The sequence below is a fragment of the Typopeltis vanoorti genome, chromosome 26, assembly GCF_054136105.1.
Source record: "Typopeltis vanoorti isolate ZY-2024b chromosome 26, IOZ_Tvanoo_1.0, whole genome shotgun sequence".
Taxonomy (NCBI): domain Eukaryota; kingdom Metazoa; phylum Arthropoda; class Arachnida; order Uropygi; family Thelyphonidae; genus Typopeltis; species Typopeltis vanoorti.
The window spans coordinates 21543613-21569147 of record NC_143574.1 but is presented as its reverse complement, the minus strand read 5'-3'; the positions used below and the strand labels follow the sequence as shown (position 1 = coordinate 21569147).

Here is a 25535-nt window from a genome sequence, read left to right as displayed (position 1 = left end):
GTTTTGCTGTCGGGCTGAAGTTCTCAAGATGCATGCTTTCCAAATTTGGGGAAGTCTCATGCCCAAATTTGTTGAGGTTTGGTAAGTTTTTTTAGAGCTAAGACTGATTCCATGAATCATCTTTCATATTTAAATTTGCTGCGGTGTATTAACGTGGCTTTTTTCCAACATATTCTGTGCCAGGTATCCAGAGCATGGTCTGCAAGCCCAGATGACTGTACTGGTGAAACTGGATGTAGTCTTTGTGTTCCGAAATCCTGACATTTGCTATCCTGCCTGTTTGACCAAAGTAGGACAGTTTACAGCTGCAAGGGACCTGGTATACCCAAGGTAGGTCTAGGGGAAGTGGTTGGTCCTTGGTGGAGCAGATAAGGGATGCCAATTTTTTATATGGTTTTAAACAAGAAGTCAGGTCATATTTTTTTAAGATTTTGGTTAACTTCTCAGAGGTGCCCCGGATATAGGGAATGGTGATGGATTTAGTGTAATCTTTATTATGAAGGGGGGGGGGGGTGTAGCCCCTGGCTAAGAAAGTGTTAAGGATGTGGTTTAGTTCAGTGGTTAGGGCATTGTCATCTGAACAGATTAATTTTCCCCTGTCATATAGTGTTTTTATAACCCCATATTATTGTGAGGAGGGGGGGGCGGGATTGCTAGTGAATGTATCTGCCTGTATGGATGGGTTCTCTGTAAATAGAGAAAAACCAAGGATCCATCAGGCTGGCGAGTGATTAGTGGCTAGGAAAGGGAGACTGTTATTTTCCTCTTTTTCCAAGGTGAACTGGATTCTGGGGTGTTGGTTGTTTAAGTGTGTTAAGAAGGAGTGGAGTGTATCTGAGCCATGTGGCCAAATCGTAAACACATTATCAACATAGCGAAGCCAAAGAGTGGGTTTTTGTGGGGCTGAGTTTAAGGCTTTCTCTTCAAAAGTCTCCATAAAGAAGTTGGCCAGGGGTGGGGAAAGTGGTGAACCCATGGCTGTCCCCTCTATCTGTTTGTAGAATTTTCCTTGACAAACAAAATAGCCTGAGTTCATTGTGAACAGAAATAGGGCTGAGATATTGGGAGGAAATTTAGTTTGGATGAGCTCTAAGGTTTCCTTGAGTGGGACATTTGTGAATAGGGAGGAGACGTCCAAACTGACCATTATGTCAGTATGTTGGAGTGAGAAGTTTTCTATACTGGCTTTGAAGTGGGCAGAGTTTTTTTATGTGTGATGGTGTATTGCCAGTATAGTGTGTGAGCGCTTTAGCTAAATGTCTGACTAATTTGTATGTGGGGGAATCAATGCCATCCATTATGGGACATAATGACACATTTTGTTTATGTATTTTTTGGAAGTCCATATATTCGGTGGGTTTAGAGTTAAAAGGTTTTAGTTTGCTGGTAACTTCCACAGGCCAAGAAGTAACCTTCTTAAGGAGTCTTTGGAGTGTTCTAACTTGGAAGCTGGTGGGATTATACTCAATAGGGAGGTAGGTAGCCCAATCTAAATAAAGCATTAAGCTTACCTGTGTAGTTGGTTTGGTTGAGAACCACAGTGGCATTTCCCTTATCCGCTTTGGTGATTACTATTTCTTTGTTTTTCTTCATTTCTTGTAGAGCTTTATATTCTCCTTTGGACAGGTTGGCTTTTGGTGGTCTTGCTTTGGTGAGAACACCAGCTACATCCAGTCTGATATTGTTGGCGATATGGTTTGGAAGATTGCAGATACCACGTTCTATCTGAATCATTATTTCTTTGGCAGGTATTCTTTTAGGAGATATGGCAATATTGTGGCCACGTGCAGTGCGTTGAGTGCCTCAGGCTTCAAAGTAATGGAAGAAAGGTTGATTACAGTATTGAGTGGTTGTTGACATTTGGTTGTAAAGTCCTTTTTCAAGTTCTCAAATTTTTTGATATGCCGACTTCGTACCTTTTCAAATTTTTTTGCTGCCGAAGCGCACGAGATATCGTAGAGAATCGTCCAAAAAATTGTGTAAAATTTAAGAACCGTTTCTCTTCACAGAAGGCTCTCCACATTTATAACAATGCTAGCTTCACCCTACTATGAGAGCAAATTAAAGCTCCGCACGTTCTCCTAGCCGATATAAACAAAGCTATTTGGGCACTAGAGAAAGAGCTTTCCAACACGCTGAACCACGACCTTTGGAAGTTGCCCTAAATTTGGGAAGCATGCATCTTTAGAACTTCAGCCCAACAGCCAAGACAACCCAATATAGCCTGCTAGGAGGCACCTTTAGGATTCTAGGAACAACAGTAGTTTTCTGTCTTCTGCTTCATTTGCTTTGTGTAGTGCATGCATGCATGTATCATAGTTGTATGTTCCCATGAAGATGGCAATGTGATGTTGCTGAAATATAGGAGGTATTTATTAAAGTTTCTTTTAATTAATATTCCAGTATACGTTTTATATTCCTTAAATAATTTAATAGCCAGAGAGTATATCATTTAAAATTTATAGATATATAAAGTTAAAAAAGAAAGACTAGAACTTTCATTTAGAGGTTTTTGAATTATAAGATTTAAAATGGAACAGTTTTCCATTTAGAGTTAAACTGGAATGATATTTCAAAGTGAAATAAAAGTGAAAGCTTCAATTCCTGATATCCAGTAATTAGTTGTGCTTAATGAGAACACATAATATTTATTTTATAGACTACTTACTCTGTCTTGCCTAAAATTAAATAATTATCAAAACATTACATAAATCAGCATATCTGGTATATTTTTTTACAGTGATTATAAAAATACTGAAGTGTAAAATTTACTTATTTTCAAATATTTCCATACTGGAATTATTACAAAGTCATCCAAATCCACTTACCTCTCCAGCAATCCTAGCTGCATCTTCTTTAAATGCTCTATCATCAACTTCAGGGATAATAACAGAATTCGAATCAGTATAAATATCTAAAGAATTCTCATAAGCATCTTTTGCCTCCACCTGAGCATCATTGGATAATTTTTTTGTACGTTCCATGAAGTCTGCAATATCATCAGATCTAAAGAATGGAAAAACAATTACAAAGTAGACTGCACACGATTCAGTAATTGTCTAAATATAAAATAAATAAATCAGCAATATAAGATTAGGTGATAGTAGTATATATATCTGTGAAATTCTTCAAATGATTATCTTATTACTTACTTCTTTACTAGCTTGTACACATCACCGCTGAGTTTCTCCTGAGAATCAATAGCATCTCTAGCCAACTGATAAGCTTCAGATGAGGTATTGAGGGCTTTATCAGCAACACCTTCAATCAAAGCTGCATCTTTTTCTTGTCTGTGGGTAAAATAAATGACTAAATCTTATACTCCTTCCAACATATTTTGAATTGTGTCAACTAAGAAAATAAATAATTCTATTTTCAATAATAACATCATTATTAATATACCTCCATGGAGTCAATAAGTTCATCATAGAAGTTCTATATTCTGTGCAGCAATCATTTTGTTGCCATGACCATCAAACAATGTCACCCATCTAATCATCCCTCCTTTTACTAACCATGCAGCACAAAAATAAAGGAATCCCTTGGACTTTCTTTGGCCTGAATATGACCAATCTTCCCTCACAGTGTGCATTTTCTTTCCTTACCATTTGTCACTTTTCTACTTGCAGCTTACACCCCTCATGGACTGCCTGTTATCTTATCTCTTTCATAACAACTTCTTTTTCCACAGTACCTGTTTCATTTCACTGTTCATCCATTTAATGAAATGGATGAACAGTGAAATTAAATGAAAATGAAACAATGAAATGGATAAATGTCCATTTCATTCCTAATTTTATTTGCCTAACTCTTTTTTTTTTTTTTTTTTTACTATACAGTTTTTCAGTGCTTCCTTTAGAGGTGTTTAATTCCAATGTGCTCTCCATCTCTTTCCCTCACAGTTTATAGTCTCATGTTATTGATGTATGCTGACTACAGAATATTTCATAATCACTTGCTCTATAGTTCCAAATGTATCCTCCAAAGTGAATAACTCATGATCACGCTCACCAGCTAGTTGGAGTGTTGATATCCCATTCACAACTACATCCTCCAATGCCATCAACAAATTCAATACTAAAAACTTGCATGACCTTCAATGCATGCTGTCTAAGATAATTATCTTGATAGATTCAAGATATTTACTCTGCTTCTGAATTACAATTGGTGATAACTGGTGACAACACTCCAATATTGGTGATAAGGAAACATTGGTGGGGGAGAGAGAGAGAGAGCGCAGAGGCAAATAACTAAGACTGTCTCAAGCCTCTGGAATATTGAGTATGAGGATAGATTAAGGGAATGTGGCCTTCAGAGCTTGGCAGATAAGAGGAGGAGAAGGAAGAGTGATTGAGACATATAAGTTAGTAAGAGGAGCACATAAACTAGATACAGGGGAATAATTACCTAGGTTAATAGATGATGCAAGAATGAGAGGTCATACCTGGAAACTGTACAAAGGGAGTTATGTGGGTAAAGAAGTGAAAAGGAGATTTATTACTTGGCAGGTGGTTGGTTAATGAGTGGAATACACTGCCAGAATAGGTGATGAGTGCTCCAACATTTAATGATTCAAGGCCATGTGCCATGATTCAAGTCACATGGTATGATAGTTGTGGTTTGTGAAAGCAATGAATGTTTGTGAAAGCAACCTCCAGCAATGAATCTTCGGCCTCCATGAAGGCTTGGAAGTAATACTAATACTAATAATATTAACAAGATAATCATAACAAGATGAATGGGAATGTAAGACATTAAAATAAATAAATAATGACCAACTATGGGTTTATTAATAATGCAAGACTTTATTTAGCATATAATGCCCTAGTGTCTAGAGAATCTTCAGTATGATTTTCAAATTCAAAAAAAGTAGAAGAAAAAAACTGGAAGACTCAGCAATGAGAATGCATGAGCTACTTGTACATGATAAAAGTAGGTGTACCCCCACCGACTGCAAGTAGGCCACTAGGTGGCAAAAATAAGTTTTTCTTTGAGAGAACTGTGGAAAGATAAGTTAAACTTTTATATTTCAGTAGCAACATCAATAATCTGTTAATTAAATTTAGTTATGTTAGCTCTGATCTGTAGGCAGTGTTTAATTTGATTAAAATTGTGTACTGATTAAATTCTTCGTGTTTCTTGTGCATGGCTTTGAGAGTGCACAAAATGGTGGTGAGATACAGATTGGTGTAAACAATGAATGCAAGTGGCATAGATTTTTTAACAATAGTGAGATGCTGTAAGTGCAATATATATGCTTAGGGGAGATTGAAGATATCTATGTTGAGAGGATTAATAGGAGAGATGGTGTGAGTGTGCAGGATGTGTAACATGATCATGGATTATGAGATGTCTTTAAATACAAGCAGTAGTGAGCAAGAGGAAGAGCAAGAAATGATGAACGTAACTATGGAAGTAAGACAGTGGACATGCAGGGTAGTGAGAATGCAATTGGCACAAATGGCAATGAGAAATTAATTGATGAGATGAAAGCAGAGTTCGTAAAGATGAGCAAGATATTAAATGTATGAGGAATGAACTGAGGAGAATTACAGATTTGCATGGCAGTGTGAAGAAGAATGGGATGAAAGATGGCCTTTTGAAAGAGATATTGAATGATTCACAGGAGAATTCAATGATTAGAGGTGTTGTGAGTGAAAATGTGCACAAGGTTTGTTTTCTGGGAGGAAGAATGAGCAGGGTGATAGAAGCATTTGATATGAGGAGTAAGCAAGCAAAAGAGTTGGTAATGGTAATAGGCACAAATGATTTTGTTGGTAACAAGAAGAATGTAATGATATGTGTCAGGAGAATGTTGAGGAAAATTAAAGATAACAGTGTGGTAGATAAGGTAGTAGGTGTGATGATGGGTTGAGAAGTCAAATGAAAATTACGAATGGTATGGTAGCAGAGTTGTGTGAGGAGAAAGCAATTTGTTTTGTAACATATGGGATGAATCTGAGGGATGGATGGAGAAACTGTTGTTGCAAGAAAAAATAATAACTAAAGTGAATGGAAGACCTGAGGAAGAAAGGAGTGATTTGGAAGAGCAGGAGAGTAGGGGTAGGAGAGTTTGTGAATAGAGAGGTGAGTGGCATGAATGAAGATAATGAGAAAGAAAAAACACAAGACAAATGAGGAAATGGGCAGAGGGGGGAGGGAGTCAGAGTGGACAGAGAGAGAGAGAGAGACTATGTGAGAAGTGTATATGATGGTTACAGGTGTGAATGTGTGAGTGTGCAAAACAGGATTAAGACAGCCATGGATGTGGAGGTAACATTTAGGTCTGGGGAGAGGTGTAATATCAGTGATGACAAAACAAATGGATGGGGAGGAGGGGTGGAGAAGTCATATTCAAGAACTGGGGTCAATTGGGGTCAATGGAACTTGTTATAGAACCAGAAATGAGTTCGTGTGTAACTTTACAAATGCCAGAAGTATTGGAAATAAGGGAAATGAAATTGTAGCATTGATAGAGTTCACTTGCCCAAAAATTGTCGGAATATGTGAGATGTCGTTGAATGAGAATAAAATGATTCTGACAGGAATAGATATTGAAAGATACGTAGGGTTTTTTTTTTTTTTTTTTTTTGTGAAAACAGGGCAGAAAGGAAGAAATGCTGTTGATGATAGCACAGTTTTACCCATCTAGGGTGGAGATGCAAGGAAGAAACAGTAATAGTGGTTTTGAAGAAGTATATGGTGTGAAGTGGATGTTAACAGGAGGAAATGTTTGGGAAATGTATAAACAAAGTTGTCTAGATCAGGGGTGGGCAACCTTTTAATGTTCATGCGTCAATTTTTTTCATTTTTTAGTTAAGATGCGCCATACAAACTTATACCACTTTTCAGCCCTTTTAAAATATGGTAATATGGATATATTTAACAGTTTTAAATAAAAGGATTTCATATAAAGACAAGATAAACATTAATTATTTTATTGAGACTTTGGAAATTGCTTTGCTTTTGTTAAGCTTGTAATTTTTGGAGTTAAATCAGTTACAGAAAGCATCCAACAGTTTTTCAAATTTGAATCAGTCAGTCTCGATCGTGGTTTGTTCTTAATCATTTTCATTGATGAAAATGCTTGTTCACATCTGTATGTAGTTCCAAAACGACAGATATAACTCTGAGCAAATTTTCTCAGTTCTGGAAAATGTTCACAGGGCAACGATAGCCAGAACTTAATTATATCAGAAGCATCTGGGAGTGATGGAAGTTCATAAAATTTCATTTACAATAAAGAATTGGTTTTGAGATCAGTAAGTTCCATTTGTATGTTACTAGGCATCACAAGATTTTTTGTTCCGTAAGTGAAAAGGGATTTATAAATGCAAGTATGCAGTCTTCCTCTTTAGCAAAATTGCTAAAATGACTGTTAAAGGACTCTTGCAATAATCTGAGTTTCTCAGTATATTCTGTAAAGTTGCCATTATCTTCAACAGATTCACTATGTTCTTTTAAATGTGGAAATTGACTTAAATCTCCGTTTTCTAACTGGGAGATGGACAGTTTTAATTTCATTTTGAATGCACTGGTGTCATTTACTAAGCTAGGAAACAATTTGTTCTTGCCCTGCAGTTTCAAATTTAGATCATTGAGGTGGCTGGTAACATCAACTAAAAATGCTAAATCAAATAGCCATTTCTCATCACACAACAGGGCTTTTTCCTCATGCAGCACATCCTTCTCTTCCAGAAAATTATGAACACTTTCTTTCAGCTTCCAAAATTTACTGAGAACTTGTCCTTTAGAAAGCCAGCGCACCTCACAATGAAGGATGAGATCACCATATTCCATATCTAGCAGTTCACAATATTCTCTGAATTCTCTTCTGTTTAACCCTCTTGCTCTAATTTTATTCACACGCACTTTACAACTGGTATCATAACATGCTTCAAATTTAGAGTTTTTCCACACAGAGATTCTTCATGTATAATACAGTGATACTTTAGTAGAGAATGACCTAAAAACCTTTCAAGTAAAGTTACAGTCCCAGAAACTCTACCTACCATTGACGGTGCTCCATCAGTGCAAACACTGATGAGCTTACTAGAATCTAGTTGTTTATTTTCTAGACATGACTTTACTTTGTCAAATATGTCTGACCCTCTGGTTTTTCTGGTTTTTCCATGAAGTGACTCAAGACTGATAAGTTCTTCAAAGATGTTAAAATTACCATCAATTCCTCTTATAAAAATGCTTAATTGGGCTACATCACATATGTCAGCGGATTCATCCAAGGCTAAAGAAAAGAAAGAACAAGCATGAACATGGTCTTTCAATTGCTCAGTAACATCATGGGAAAGTTCTTCGATGCGTCTTGTAATTGTTTGTTTGGACAGAGCAATTTGGTTTACTTTTCTTTCAACATTCTTATCACCAAGCCATTTTACAAATTTTTCGAGACAGGCTTAACAACGTCCTCTCCATCAGAGAAAGGCTTGTGCTTTTTAGCCAACACAAAGGCAATTTCATAAGACACCTCCAGCATTGCCACACTTTTACAACTTCGTTTCACAAATATATTTTGTCTCTTTTTTATATCTTCCTTTTTCTTAACCACATATTCTTTCTGCAACTCAGACCCAGGAACTAACTTAGGTTTTTCTTCTAATTCAGCTTGATGTTTTCTATAGTGTCTGTTAAGATCATGTCTTCTATTATCTGAGAGAGTGCTTTCACAAATAATGTACAACGGTTTTCCTGAAGGACCCACAATAAATTTCCCACATTTTCCCACAGTTCATTAAAGTGGCGCTTGCTATCACCTTTTGTTTTTCTTCTGCTCATTTTCTTTTGCAAAGTATTGGGTAACTGACAGTAAAAAAAATTATTTCAAAAAGTAAAGTTTATTATTAAATAATTTATTTAAATTATTTTATCGTTTTAAACATTATGAACATTCAAAAACAGTTCTACAAGTTTTAGATAAGATTCCTGTTTTCATGAAGGCCTAATACAGTTCTATAAGTTTAAAAATCATATTTTTTTTCATAGAGAGTTTTCGTCTCTCTCTCTCTTGTAATATATTATGTCCAATGAAATACGAGATCGCTTCCTGCCATAAAACAGTTGATCAGCTGGCCATCACACACACAACCTAAACATCCTCATTACGAAAGCTTTGCTGATGATCAGTTAAATTTTAGGAATAAACCTACTATAAGTAAATAAAAAGGAAAGATATTGTATTAAAAAAAAACATAAAAACACACACATATAAATACATCGAATAATTGCAGGTTTTAGTAATTAGCAAATTAGGGGAGAGGGCAAGAACTTGACATACGCGTTCAAAATGAAAACATTTAGTTTTAAATTTACAGAACTATATTAAGCCTTCATGAAAACAGAAATCTTATCTTAAACTTAAAGAACTGTTAATAAAAACATAAAGTTCGAAAACACAGAATTGCTCACTCACATCGAATCAGAAGTTCATCAAACGTTATGACACGAAAGTCAGCTGTAAACTGATTGAGTAACTGGTGACGCTTGTCAGCATTTGCCGGTGTCCGTTGCTTCAAGATCAAACAAGTATAATAAGTGCGCACTCTAGAATTCAGTGGTAGGTTAATTGTGTGTTTATATAAATCGTATACAAATTTTTTTAAATTTTTCTCTGGGGTTCAGCGCACCACTTCTAATCATGCAATGCACCACTTTTGGCGCATGCGCCATAGGTTGGCCACCCCTGGTTTAGATAATAAGAAAAGGGTGATCATTATGGGCTATTTGATATTATGATAATACAGATTGCAATGAAGAGACAGCATCTGTAACCAAAGAGAATGGATTTCTCGAGTTTTTGAGGCACAACTATCTTAGGAAATACATAACAGTGGGTGCACAAGAATTGAGAATCTTGAATTTGATTATGACATCAGAGGCTGTTATTATTATAATACAGGTATCTTCATGGAGTCTAAAGATTCATTGCAGGAGACCCTATCTATCCACACAACCTATCATACCTCTCTTTGAACCCATTAATAGGCAAAACACTCACAACTGACTCTGGCCACCTATTCCACTCATTCACAACTCTCCAAGCAAAAAATCTAGTCCTCACACTCCTACTAACCATGCCTTTATTCAACTTCCAGGGATAACTCCTTGTTCTGGTCCCTCTAACCAAGTGCTGAAACATTTCCTCTGCATCTATCCTATAAAACCCTTTAAGCAAACTTAAATGTTTCTACCATATCCCTTCTTTTTCTCTTATCAACCAACTTCTGCAATCTACAAATCTACTTCAATCCATCCTCATAAGGAATATTCTAGAGGCCACTCACCATCTTGTTCACTCACCTCTGAACCCTCTCCACTGCTTCCTCATCCAAAAGAAACCCAGTTGAGAGACTTGAGCACAGTAATCCAGATGTAGGCATATCAAGGCATTATAAAGAGAAATAACTCCCTTATCTCTACTCGTTAATGTGTTCTTCAATAGCCAACTAATCTTATGGGCTACTTAGCCATATGTCATCTAAACTTGAACTCTCTGTCTACCACCACCCCTAAATCTCTAGCTTCATCTATTTCCTGGAGTACAGTGCCATCAATGTGATACAGCTTGTAATCTATTTATCTCAAAATGCATAACTTTACATTTCTTGACATTAAACTGACACCCATTTACTTTTGCCCATACTGACAGCCTCTTTAAATTGTCCTGCAAGTTCTCCACATTGCCTTGATTAACTACTACCTAATTTCGCATCATTAGCAAACAACTGAATATTTCCTTTCAGGTTATTTCCTATATCATTTATGTACAAATTAAACAGCAATGGTCCTAGCAGTAGACATTGCGGTACACCCAAGTAACCTGTTTTTGCATTGATTCTGCCCTTCCATATACAACTTTTTGATATCAGTCCAGCAGTCATCCTCTTATCCATTTAACCAGTGTCATATTCATCCTCATTTGTTCTAATTTGTGTAATGGGATTCCATGTGGTATTCTGTCAAATGCCTTTGCAAAATCCCACAAATCATAGTGTAGCCATTTCCTTTATTATTATTACGGGTATCTCCATGGAGTCAGTAGACTCATCGCGGAAGATCCAAACTAGCAAAACAATATCTGTCATATCTCTTCTTGAATTCATTTACAGATGAAGAGCTCACAACTAAGTCAGGCAATGAATTCCACTCATTCACCACCCTCCAGGCAAAAAACCTTGTTCTGACACCCCTGTTAACCACACTCTTCTTTAATTTCCAGGGATGACCTTGTTCTTCCATCACTATCACACAGCTGAAACATTTCCCCTGCATCAATCCTATAAAAACCTTTCAGTAATTTAAATGTTTCTATCATTTTTTACATCACTCACCAACTTGGTCACTCTTCTCTGAACCCTCTCCACAGCCTCCTCATCTCCAAGGGATCCAGGTGACCAGACCTAAGCACAGTAATCCAAATGTGGAAGTATCAATGATTTATAAAGGGAAATAATAACCTCTTTATCTCTGGATGTCAGTGTGTTCCTCAACAACCAAGTAATCCTATGGGCAATCTTGGACACCTTAGCAATGTGTCCTCTGAACTTCATCTCCCTATCTACCAACACCCCTAAGTCCCTAGCCTCATCAATCTCTTGGAGTACTGTTCCATCAATGTAGTACACAACTGGTAATCTTTTAATCCCAAAATGCATGACTTTACACTTTTCCACATTGAACTGACATCCATTATCTTTTGCGCATTTCCAACTCAGCTGTTACTTTATTATAAAAAGTTAGTAAATTACTAAGGCATGATCGACCATTCGCAAAGCCATGTTGACCTTCATACAGTATCATATTTTTATCAACCCATTCTTGAATTTTCTTTTTGACCATTTTTCTAGTACTTTTATCACACCTGAGATACTGATTGGGCTAATTTGTTACTGCAGTCTTAGAACCTCCCTTATGCAAAGGAATTATTTTGCCCTCTTTCCACTCCCTTAGAACACTACCATAGCTGAGACTTAAATTAAAGAGCCTAGTCAGAGGCACTGCCAGTTCCCTTGCACATTCTCGCAAAACCCTTGCTGATATCCCATCTAATTCCACAGCTGTATTTACATCGAGATTCTGCAATATTTTAAGAACCTCCAATTCATTCACCTCTGTTCCCGCATTAGTGTCTGTCACATAGATTAAAGCAGTAACCTCACTAAAATGATATACTCTTGCAAAGTGGTCACTCAGTAACTCATTTATCCGCTTCTGTCTCCTCGTTACCATCATCACTCCTTAAGGTTAATCTTCCATAGTCGTTCTTCCTTTTACTTGCCACATAATGAAATTGGGATTTCCTTTGGTCTGCTCGGCTAGATTCTTCTCATAATCTGATTTTGCCTTCTTTGCCATGCTGGTCACTTTTCTTGCCTGAGTCTTGTACTGTTCATGAGTTTGCATGTTGCCTCTCTCTTTATATACCCTCCACAGCATTTTCTTCTTCTGCAGCTTATGCATAATGATATTACTCATCCATCCAATTCCTACTCAATTAATCCTCCCTAGCTATACAATTTAATACTGCTTCACTAGATGACCCTTAACTATATCCCATGTACTACTAACTTCCTTCACTTACATTGTTTTATGCCATGGTACAGATTTAAGCTTCTTCCTAAGCATGTCATAATCACCTGCCTTGTAGTTCCACAAATACCCCTTCTTGATAAAATATTCTCCATGTTTTACAATCTCCCAAGTCAAGACTGCATGGTCACTTTCACCAATTGTAGGCATTGTCACCTTGGTCATGTATAGCTCTTCTGATCCTATGACCAGGTCAAATACTCTCTCACCCCTAGTCCCCTCCATCCATTCTAGAGGCACCACCACCACCTCCTTATCCCTACATATCAATGTATTTCATATCATAGCAGCAATACGATGTGCAGTCTTCACAATACTTGCAGTGAGCCCTCAGAACTTTAGTCCACTGTTTACCATCACCAAGATCCTGAATCTCATTCAATTCCTGACACAGAGCTCCACCAATATGGCATGCAGTCTTATATCTCAGAACCCCCAAAGTGTAGCACCTTGCAATTATTAATATTAAAACTACAATCTCACTCACCTGTCCAAGCTAAAAGTCAATTCAAATCTTCCTGTAGAGAATTAACATCATCAATACTCCTGATCATTCTACCTAACTTTGCATCATTAACAAACATTTGAAGATTCCAAGTCAATCCACATGAAATATCATTAACAAATAAGTTAAACAGTAGGGGCCTAAGAACAGAACACTGAAGTATATCACTGTTCATCATAGACCACTTGCTGGTATAGCTCAGAAAGCCAGTCTTCCATCCATTTAGCCAATGTAGTATCCAGTTTTATTTTTTGTAACTTATACTCCAGAATGTCATGTGGTAATTAATCAAATACTTTTGCAAAGTTCAAGAATATTGTTGTATATTCTTGAACTTTGTTGTATATCATATTTACAATTTCAACCTCTTAATTTATTACTGAGTAAACTGACATAATGAATGCTACACAATTATCACCCTTGATTTCTGATGCTCAGTGCATTAGCAAACTAGCATAACAGTAATTTGAAGGTTCATAAGCAACTAAGCTTGTGTCTTTATTCTCCTGTGCTTCCTCACCTTGCAAACTTTCATTTCCATCACTATCCTTACTTCTCCACTATGATTCTACTCTGATGAAGCCATGTTGCTTACTCTCTTTCTCTCTCTCTGTGCATGTGTGTTTGTGTGTGTAATACCTCTTCTCTTGCCAATCTTGTTTCCCTGCTCTATTCTCTATCTATTCCTTCAATTTCTTCACTTTCACATCTTTGACTGTGTTCTATCATAACTGGTTTCACATTCTTCTATCCACCTTATATTATACAAATAATACTTGCATAATGAGCATTTTATGCATTTGATAAGTAATTTCTTCCTTGAAGCATAATTTTTTCCCCAAAAAAATCTGAACTTGGTGAATTCATCTAAAATATTGGCATATATGGGTAATAGTATAGTAGTCTGGGAAAAAAAAGTTTTAGAGTATATTTGAGTTCTTGCATTTAATTTATTAACTGTCATTGAAAATGATCACCGAGTTAAATTAGATAGTGGTCAGAACAAGATCATAAAATAGGGTAGCCTATAGGATAAGCACACATTAGGTGACATAGATATATTGATCATGGTACAATGTCAGGAAGAATAATACTACATTCTGAGATTGTAACATGGGGGAGGGAGAAGAAGAAATGTTGAGACCGTATTATTATTATTATTATTTTCTGGATATCTCCAAAAAGTCTGAAAGTTCAATGAAAGAGACCCAAACTAACAATTATTCATATATCCAACCTTCCTTAAACTCATTTCCTATGCCTCTGAATCTGAAAGCAAAAGAAAAATCTCACATGAAATCCTTGCTAATCACCTTCTTTCTCTACCTCCAAGAGCAACCTCTTCTTTTCTCCACTCATGTACTGTAAAATTTCTTCTACATATAAATTTAGCATAAAAATTTCTTCATTATCATCATCAAATTCATGATATATACCCTCAAGGGGTGTACAGGATATGATAGTACTACATGAAAAATTTACATCATTACTAACTTCCTATCTACAATTTTCCTCCAAATCAGTCGTTATCTCTTAAGATTCCAACATTATCAGATCTTATATTTCTATCTTCTAAGGAAGTTTTTACTGTATCAATCCACCTATATCTTGGTCTTCCTCTGGGTCTTATTCCTGCCAACCTGGCAGAGAACACTTGTTTTGCTAAGAAAGTGATTTTTTAATCGGTGAATAGTCCATTTTTTTACGTTTTTTGCTAAATTGTTTCTCTGGAATACGAGTATACTATAGTGGTTGTTTGTTGAAGTTAGTGCTGTCGTGATATTGTGTATTTTGTTTACCAAGAAGACGGGACGGATGCATAACGGTGGAAGACAAGACGAAGCTAAGCTTTCATTACTGTATTTAGTTTTATTTCATTTTATTTAGTGTACTTAATGTTTTGTTTTGCATGTAATTGTTTATACTTTTCTTATTTATTTATACTCCCTAATACTTATTTAGCACTTTTTTTTTGAGACTATTTGAATAATTAACGATTACGCTAGTAGTCCCTCAGCAGTAACAAATGATGGCGGATTCAGCTGCAGTCCTCCGCCATTTAGGCACTCTATTATAAGCAATATAATAAGGGAGTTTGTGGCATGCAGTATTTGCAGCATGTATGCGTCTCAAGAATTGGATATCTGGCTTGTGAAAGAGGAGGGGGTGCGTGTGTGTTTAAAGTGCAGGCAGTGGGAGGAAATAAATGCAGCAGATATCACAAGAACTGACCTTGTTGCTCCAGGAACAGGAAATGAATACAGGAAGACAAGTAGTATGATAGGAGAGAATGAAGAAAAAAATGTGAATGAGAAAATAATAGTTCATAGTGTAGAAGGCGTGAGTGACTGTGAAAGTTTAGGAGATGGTTTTGTTTGGGAGAGTGAATTTCGATTTAGAGTGACTGACCTGCAGAGGGAGATAGAGGAGCTGAAAGAGGAGGTGGAATGTCTTGGTAGATGTATGATAAGTATGAAAGATGAGATTAGGAGAATGGAAGAGATAAATGCAAGGCAAATCAGAGTAGGGGAGAGAGAGAGAGAGTTTTGGGAATGATAGGAGAGGAGAGAAATTTGTGAATGATAAAAGAGGAGAGAATGGAATTGGATGTGGAAATGAAAATGGAGAGAATGGAAATAGGAGAGAGAGGTATGGGAGTGCTAGAAGAGGAGAGAGATAGGATGTTCAAGATAGGATGCATGAGGAGTGTTTGCCAGGAGGAACGATAGAAAGATATATCATCCACCCTTTCATCTCTCTTAACTGCCAAAGCAGTTAAGAGAGATGAAAGGGTGGATGAGATGATTGTGATGGTGGGAACAAATGATTTGAGTGGTGGTGTAAATAGGGTAGCGAGAGAGATATGAGATTCTTGCTTGAGGTGGTACAAAAGAAGACACAGAGAGGAAAGATAGTGTGTGTGTGTTGCGTAGGTATGATAATGACAAACTGAGCAGAAGAGCAGTAATATTGAATGACATAATAGCTAGAATGTGTGACAGAGAGGACTGGAATATGTGGATGCTTGGAGTGCATTTGAGGACAGAGAGGAATTATATGCAGGAGACCGCTTACATTTGAATGAGGAAGGACGTAGGCATCTGGAGAGATTACTGTTCTGAAAAAGTCAGTGTGTCCCAGGGAGGATGGTAGCAGGGATGGCCTCTTGTGGGAATGGGTACTTGGGAGAAGGTGGATGACATCAGGTAACACTGAGCCCAGCGGAGTCTAGAGGGGATAATGCTGGGTATAGAAACAACGGCATTTATATGCTATATACTAATGCCAGGAGTATTCGGAATAAGGGAGAGGAATTGGTAGCGCAGATAGCATCAGCCTGGCCAAAAATTATTGGGATCACTGAGACGTGGTTGATAGAAGAGGATATAATAAGAGGAATAGAAGTCGCTGGGTACAGCATTTTTCAGCAGGATAGGAAGGGAAAGCGTGGTGGTGGTATACTGCTTATGATAAGTGACAACCTATGCCCTCTAAGAGTGGAGACTTTGGAAGGCAGTGACACTAATGATTTTGAAAGCATATGGTGTGAGGTAGAGGTGGGCAAGACAGGATATTTAGTGGAGTGTTGCTACAGACCCACGAGTACACAGGGCGGGGACCAGGAAATGTTTAGACAGTTAAGTTTGGTAAGTGCAAGAAGAATGATTGTTATGGGAGATTTTAACTACAGTGGTATAAACTGGGGAGAGGAAGATGCATGTAGTAATAAGGGAATGGAATTTCTAGAATTCTTGAGGGTTGGTTGGTTGGTTGGTTGGTTTATAGTTTATTTGGCACAAAAACTACAAAGGTCATACTGTGCCATACTAAAGGTTATAAACATTAGCATTTACAGAAAATTGTTAACAATATGTCTAAGTTTTAAAAGAGGTAAACCGTGAGTAGACATAACTATACATAATAAATAACGGAAAAACTCACGTAGAAATATTATTTAATGGTATAATTTTCGCCTGTGTGTCACAGGCATCTTCAGTACAATTAGGCACAAAAATTAAATACAAGGCATCAGTGAACGTATAGCAAAAATTTTAAAACCACTGAATATTTTTGTTGCCTTTCGACCGTTTAGAAAAATCTCCACCTTTCTCGCTTCTCCAAAGGACAAGCTTCCACATCTTAATCATCCAGGTATCTACCAGATTCCGTGCTCTTGTGGATTATGTTATTTCGGACAAACGGGAAGATCTGCCTCCATTCGGCTAGAAGAACACCAATCTTATATTGAATACTTTAAACCTGAAAAGACTTGCAGAACATGCCATCTTCACTAGACACAGAGTTCATTGGAGAAAGACAAGAGTTCTTCACAAAAGTCAGTTTCTCATGGAACGCCTTTATAAAGAAGCATGTGAAACTCTACTTCATTCTCCTAACTTAAACAGATCCGACGGCTTACGTCTATCCCCTTTATGGGAGATAGTACTTTACAAATCAGCTAATCTTTCCTAACTTTTTATTGTATTAAAATTTTTTTTTTTTTTTTTTTTTTTTAGGAAAGTTATTGACCTTTTTAGTTATCTTACACCAGCTACTTAGGTGGCGCTTTTTGGAATTGTCAGTTAGTGTTTAATTTTTGTGCCTAATTGTACTGAAGATGCCTGTGACACACAGGCGAAAATTATACCATTAAATAATATTTCTACGTGAGTTTTTCCGTTATTTATTATGTATAGTAACAATATGTCTGTACAAGAATCTACTTTCATAAAGCAGCATCTCTAGGTAAACAGAACTGTTGCAGAGGGCATAGCAACACACAAGGACAGAGGTTATTACAGTAGTGCAAAAATAGTTAAAATATAAGTTAATACATAATATACGAAACACTAAGCCAAGGAATGCTGTATCTACATATACATAAAATTATAACAGATGCCTTTATAGCAGCACAGAAATAGGCAAAAAGGGATTATTATACAATATGCATGGATGAAAATTAAATTTAGCAATGCAGTAGAAACAGAATTTAGAATACATAAACAGAATTACTAGAAAGTACACAAATGGGAAAGATGTCCTACAGCACTACATGATTATTCGAAAAATAAAGTAGTAAATAAGATGCATACACAAAATGTATGTCAAGTGAGGCAGTATCTACATATAAACAAAATTACTGTAGAGGTTTCAGCAGTATATAAATATATAACTATAGGTTAACATATGTATATACAAAACAAGTCAAGGAAAGCAGGGTCTACATCTAGTAAGATTACAACAAACATTATTATACTAATACTTAAAGAGTCAGAAAGGAATTATTATACAGCATTGATGCATAAAATTTAAGTTTAGCATTATGGTATTTACATATTAACAAAATTACAGCAGGGTGATACAAATATACAAGATCAAGGCCCATGGTAATACATAATTGGTCAGATTTAACCTAATGAATAATACATAGGTATAAAAGTTAAGTTAAGCAAAAAAAAAAAAAGTATTTACATATAAACAAATTTGTGGTCAAATATGTTTGTAGAAATTAATTCTTTCTAAAAAATTAAAAACATCATGCAATTTGCCTGAGTCTGCTAGCATTTCCCTGTGTGTATATGGCTGGGTTAGATAGGTGAATATTTCATTCCTCTCTCATGTAAAATTTTGACAATCTACCAGAATATGATGAATAGTGAGATGTGTGTTGCATTTTTCACATATTGGAGGGTCATCAGCTCTCAGTAAATGAGAATGCGTAAGGTGACTGTGACCTATGCGAAGTCTAGCAACGACGACCTCCTCCTTTCTCTTTGTACGTTGACTAGAATGCCAGTGTTTATTTTCAGGTTTAATGTTACATAATTTGTTTGTTGATGTTTCTTGCCCTGTTAACTCCCACTGAGCAATTAGCATTGATCTTATAAGTTGTCTGTAGTCTGTATATGGAACTGTCAAATAGTATGTGGAGAAGGTATGGGCTGATTTAGCAGCTGCAGCCTCATTTCCTTTGATTCCAATGTGGCTGGGAATCCAGCAGAACTGAACATCGAAATTAAGGATTTTCATTTTGTGAAGCAGGTGTAGCACTTCATAAAGTACTGGATAAGGATTATACATAGGAGAAGAGATAGCCTGTAAAGAGCTCAATGAGTCTTTATAAATTATACACTTTTGGTAGAAGTTTTCTTTTATATGCACAAGTGCAAGCTGAATGGCATGTAACTCTGCTGTATAATTACTGCAGTCTGGTGGGATCTGATTTGAGATAATAATGTCACGAACCACAGCAGCACAGCCAATAGAGGTGTTAGTTCTTGAACCATCAGTATAGATGGGTAAGAAATCAGCGTGTGCTGCTCTGTGTGCATTAAACAATTGCAGGTAAATGGATGATGGGGTATAAGATTTCTGTAGCTGACAAAGTGAGAGGTTGCAGGATGGTGTGCAAACCTGCAATGGAGGAATGCTGTTTTGTTTAGTGTAGCTAATGTTGTCAACATTTATACTAACAGCTTGCACAGTTTCTTTAATACACATACCAAAAGGATGTATAGCAGTTTGATGTGTGTGATAATGAGCTTCCCAATGCAGACAGAAGATGCTATTCCATGTAGGGTGATCTGGGAGAGATTTTATTTTTAGGGCATAATTCAGAGACAACTGTTTCTATCGACGTGCATAGAGCAGGTTCATTTGCTTCTACATAGAGACTTGGAATGGGTGAGGTGTGAAAGGCACCAGTAGTTAACCGTATACCCTGATGATGGATGGAATCCAACCATCATAGGTTACTCTGTTTTGCCGAACCATAGACTTGGGACCCATAATCCAGCTTTGAGTGTATAAGTGCACGATAAAGATGGAGCAATGAAGCTCGATCAGCACCCTACCCAGTAGAGGATAGAGTGCGAAGGATGTTGAAAGTTCTTTTGCACTTTTCTCTTAGTTGTTTTCTGTCAAAAATGAGTCCCAAGAACTTGGTTTCTGTAGTTACTGGAATAACAGTAGGTCTCATTCTTAGTTCAAGATCTGGGTGATGAGTGCATTTTCGACAGAAGTGTACACAGACACTTTTTTCTGTTGAAAACTTAAACCCATTATTAAGAGCCCAAAGAGAGACATTATCAATTGCTTGCTGAAGTTGTCTTTCAATTAAACTCATGTTATGTGAGTGACAGTAGATTGTGAAGTCATCAACATATAGCACATTGTCTACGGCGAAGCTGTTCAATGATTAGATTGATTTTAATAGCAAAAAGGGTTACACTTAAGACAGAGCCTTGGGGAACACCTTGTTCTTGAAGATATGGTCGAGATAGCGTACTTCCCAGTCTGACTTGGAAAGTTCGCCTGGACAGAAAGTTTTTAATAAATACAGGGAGGTGTCCTTTGAGACCTAGGTTATAGAGGTCTTTTAATATGCCATATCTCCAGGTTGTGTCATAAGCTTTTTCCATGTCAAAAAAAACAGAGACAAGATGTTCTCGCTTCAGAAATGCATCTCTTATGGAAGTTGCTAACCGAACTAAATGGTCTAAAGTTTATCGATACACATTGTGTATTATCGATACAGAAACCACATTGTGTATTGGAAAGAAGACTGTTGCTTTCTAAATACCAGAGAAGTCTGGCATTAACCATTTTCTCTAGTATCTTACAAAGACAGCTGGTCAGAGCAATGGGTCGATGATTATTTGCTTGTGTTGGATCTTTTCCTGGTTTTGGGATAGCAATGACAATTGACTTATGCCAAGAATTTGGAAACTGTTCCTCTGCAAGTGTTCTATTGTATAATAAGAGAAGAAGATCCATAGAAGATGATGATAGATGTTTTATCATTTCATAATGGATGTCATCAAGTCCTACTGCACTAGGGTGAGATTGTAGGAGAGCTCTTTTTAGTTCCTCCTTGACAAATGGCTGATTATATGGCTGAAGAATGTTGGTAGAAAAATTAAGCCTTTGTTTCTCTTGCTGCTCTTTCAGTATTAAAAATTCCGGAGAATATGAAGCCATTGCTGAGATTTTAGCAAACATTTCTCCCAAAATATCTTCAATAGCTTTAGGATCAGCAAGAACACTTCCATTATAGTCTAAGGTGGACAAACAATGTGTAGTATATTTGCCTTTCATTTTCCAGATTTTATCCCATAGAATTTTTGGACTTTTGATTAGATGTAGTAAACTGGATCCATGATTCTTTTTGACTCTGATGTCTTACAAAACATGCTTTAGCTCGAGCACGCTTGAAAGTTATTAAATTTGATGTGGTGGGGTACCTACAAAATATGCTCGATGCTCTGTGTTGATCTTTTTTGGCTGCCTGACATTCTACGTTCCACCAAGGCTGTAATAGATTGGAAATCGAGATGATGTTTTTGGGATGGAGGTTGTTGCTTCCTATACAATGCATTCTGTTATATATTTTACAGCTTCATTGATAGGTGTTTGACTGATGGCATTAGCATTAAATTTTGCAAGATGAGAGAAAGTGTTCCAGTCAGCTGGTCCATTTTCCATATAGGTATCTGTGTGGGTGAACATGGTTCCTGTGAAGACATTGTACAAAGAACAGGAAAGTGATCACTTCTGGGTCAGTCCCAAGGGGGTGGAAAGAGGGGAAAATAGTTCCACTGCACAAAGGTGGTTCCAAGGCTGCTGTTGAAAATTACCGGCCAATCAGCATAACAGGAATCATTATCAAGGTCTTAGAGAAAATAGTCAAGAGGAAAATACAAGATTGGATAGAAGAAAATGGGATACTGTATCGGGGACAGCATGGTTTTGTGAAGGGTAGGTCATGCCTCAGTAACTTGCTCACGTATTATAACACAGTGACGGCTGAACTGGATAAGGGTAATGGGTTTACAGTGATTCTGCTGGACCTTGCTAAGGCCTTTGACAGGATACCACATGGAATTCTAATCAGTAAATTGCAGCATATGGGAATGGACATAGGGTTGGTGAGATGGATAGGAGGGTGGTTGACGGAGAGATATCAGAGAGTGGTTTACTCAGGAGTAGAGTCCACAAGACGGCCTGTGACTAGTGGTGTACCACAAGGATCTGTTCTTGGACCACTGCTGTTTAATTTGTTCATAAATGATATAGGAAAGGATCTGAGAGGAACAGTTCATTTGTTTGCGGATGATGCAAAGTTGGGTAGGGCAATAGTGAATGTAGATGACGTCAAAATTTTGCAGGATGATTTGGATAGATTGGAGGTCTGGGCTAGGGAGAATGGATGTCAATTTAATGTGGCAAAATGTAAGGTTATGCATTTTGGGGTGAAAAGATGGGAGGCAGTTTACTGCATTGGTGGAACCGTGCTCCAGGAAATTGATGAGGCACGAGATTTAGGAGTGTTGGTGGATAAGGAATTGAAATTTAGGGGACACATTGCAAAAGTGGCCAAATCAGCTCATCAAATCACTTGGTTGCTGAAGAATACGTTGACAAGCAGAGACAAGCAGGTTATTGTTCCTCTGTATCGAGCCTTGATAAGACCTCATCTCGACTACTGTGCTCAGATTTGGTCACCTAGGTTTCTTCTTGATGGGGAGGAGGTGGAGAGGATCCAGAGGCGAGTGACCAAGATGATAGCAGGTCTGTGGAATGAACCGTATGAGAACAGGTTGAGGATTTGTGGGTTGCAAAAATTGGTTGATAGGCGGAGGAGGGGAGATATGATTGAGACATTCAAATTACTGAAGGGTTTCTATAAAATTAATTCAGAAGATATTTTTGAGAACAGGGCTGGTTGTGGGAGGACTAGGGGACATCCATGGAAACTGGGCAAAAGTGTGGTTAGTAAAGGTGTTAGAGCTGGGTTCTTTACTTTTAGAGTAGTGAATGAGTGGAATGCGCTCCCTGAGTCTGTGGTGGATGCTGTGACAGTGAATGAGTTTAAGGCGAGGTATGATAGATACTGTATGAATGTCGAATAGTTGTGATGAAAATGATTTGGGGCCTCCCTCGATGAGTCTAATGACTCCCTGGAGTTGCCCGTAATAATAATAATAATAATAATAATATATGTTCTCTTCAGCGTCCCACATGAGCAGTGGAAGAATGGAAGGGGAACAGATTGTAAGATCAATTGTGGAATATGAGCGGGTAGGCAGATGGAAGAAAGTATTGAGTTTATTATTTAGAAGGGAAAGGTTATTATTATCAAGAATTTTTTCAATGATTTGACCTCGTCTATTAGTGTTGGCACTACCCATAGAGTATTGTGACTGTCAAAGTCACCCATTAAAAGTATGGGTTCAGGCAGTTACGAGATACGGTTATCAAGATCAATTTCATTTAACTCAGCATTTGGTGGTAAATAAATTGAACATACTGTAATAAGGAATCCCACAGAGAAGCGAATCGCTACTGCTTCCAGAGAAGTATTAAGTTGGACCTGATGGAAAGGAATGTGACTGCCCATTAGGATAGCTACTCCTCCATGAGCAGGACCATCCTTATGTACAACAGTGAAATTCCTAAAGTACGGTCCTCATTGGGTCTTAAGTTAGTTTCCTGTAGACAGAAACAGAAAGGATTGTGTTTCTCCAAGAACATCTTGATATCGTCAATATTCTGGCGGATCCCACGACAGTTCCATTGTCAAAATTTTCCTATTGTTTTGATTTTATTGACTTGTCTGGTTTTCGAGAGGTTGAGGGCTTAGCTTTGTCAGATTTATATTTATCCACTGTTTTAGGGAAGTATGGATAGCCAGTGTCCATCTCTTCCTCTGGTAGATTGTTCAAAACATCAAATGTGCTAGGGTCAGTTGGTATGCTTAGTTTGCTTTCAGTGGGTATTGAGGTATCCATTTTTTCTGTGCGAGTGTCTGGTGGTTTATCTTTGAGTGAAGTCTCCACCATAATTTTTTTGGCAGATGAGTTTTCATTAAATGGGACCATTTTTGAAATTGTCTCTGGAGTAAGGCCATAGGTCTTGTGATTAATGCGCTCAACAGAGAAGCACTTATGATCGTAAAGTTCAGATATGGTGAAATTATCAAATGGTGGAATAGACATATATGGCACTTTTTTAATTGTTACTTTTTCAGCATAAGAGGATCGTAGAACAGGTGTAATTGTGGCTAGCTTTCTTTTTGCATCCTGATATGTTATGATTTGTTCTGTTTTTATTTTTTGTATCTCTTTTTCATCTTTCCATTCTGACATGCACTAGAGTATGCTGGATGATCTCCCTGACAGTTGACACATTTAGCTTTTTTTTCACAGCAATATTTATTTTCATGTTCCTTACTACCACATCGAGCACAGATAGTAGAACCATAACAGGCAGTTGAGCATGTCGATATCTTTGACATTTAAAGCATCTCAGGAGGTTAGGGATGTACATTCTAACAGGACAGCTGAGATACCCTGATGTCGGAGGCCTAGGTGTATCAAAAGTAAGGATGATGTTCTTGGTTGCGCCTCACACCCGTCACTCCTTGATCTTTAAGCTCTGAACATATCTCCTCATCAGGAACCTCAATGAGATCCCATTCTGATATCACTTCTCTACTGGAATTGAGTGTTCTGTGAGGTGTTACTGCAATTTGTATTCCATCTATTGTCGTTGCTCTCAGTAGTTTCTCAAAATGTTGTTTGCACATTGTTACCACGAGGATATCACCAGAACGCAATTTCTTGACAGTTTTGGGAGGTCCTGCCAGTCCTTCTAAACCTTTTTGGATAAAGAAGGGTGACATTTTCCCAACTGGTTTTTCACCTGTTGCATGAATGATTAAAAAGGTTGGTACATTTTTGTTAGTATCCGATATCTTTTGTTTCTTACTTCTGTTTCCATATGTTGTATCTATATTATCAGTACTTGGTTGAGACTTTTGTTAGGGTCCCTGAAACATTTGAAGATGAAGAATTCATATCTAAGGAATTTTTAATTCAGCGCCAGAGCTCCCCACCCACCATGGAGCCACACATGGATGCCCACTACCCAGTAAGCAAAGACTGCACTCAGTAGTGGAAAGCCAGGGCTACTCTGGACGCTATACCGGCACTGCAGCAGGTCTAGGATCCCGAACCCGGACCATGGGGCGAGAGACTTACTGCAACACCGTTGAACCTTGCAGGCAAGCCCACCAGCCGATTAATCCTGGCTGGGCCATCCAGGACAACCCGTCTTGCCGAAGCAGGGGTCAAAGTAGTGCAAGACTATCAGGATCTCCCTTTCCGGATGTCCACGGGTCGCACCGCATGGCAAACAAGATGTTGGATCCCAGTGATGGTGGTCTGGAAAAAGGATAGTGAAAAAGACTCAGGAGAAGTAGAGCAAAGAATATGGAAAGAAAAGCAAAGAAAAGCGGAAGAATGAAAAGGGCCAGTACCATCACTGGGAGGTCCCCCTCCACCACGAACAGGTGCACCAGATGGAGGGGGAATTCTTGAGGCACAAATGTCTTAGGCAACATGTAATAGAGGAAACAAGAGGTTCA

General features: G+C 37.6%; 1 protein-coding gene across 1 annotated transcript in view; it reads right to left on the bottom strand.

Annotated features, from left to right (window-relative positions):
* LOC150092398 (laminin subunit gamma-1-like) overlaps window positions 1-25535 on the bottom strand; it is a 245090-nt gene that overhangs the window by 54264 nt on the left and 165291 nt on the right. The window contains exons 16-17 of the mRNA XM_090415061.1: window positions 3153-3290; window positions 2829-3006 (exon numbers count right to left, since the gene is read on the bottom strand). Coding sequence (XP_090271187.1) covers window positions 2829-3006; window positions 3153-3290 — 316 coding nt within the window. The remainder of the gene's footprint in view (window positions 1-2828; window positions 3007-3152; window positions 3291-25535) is intronic.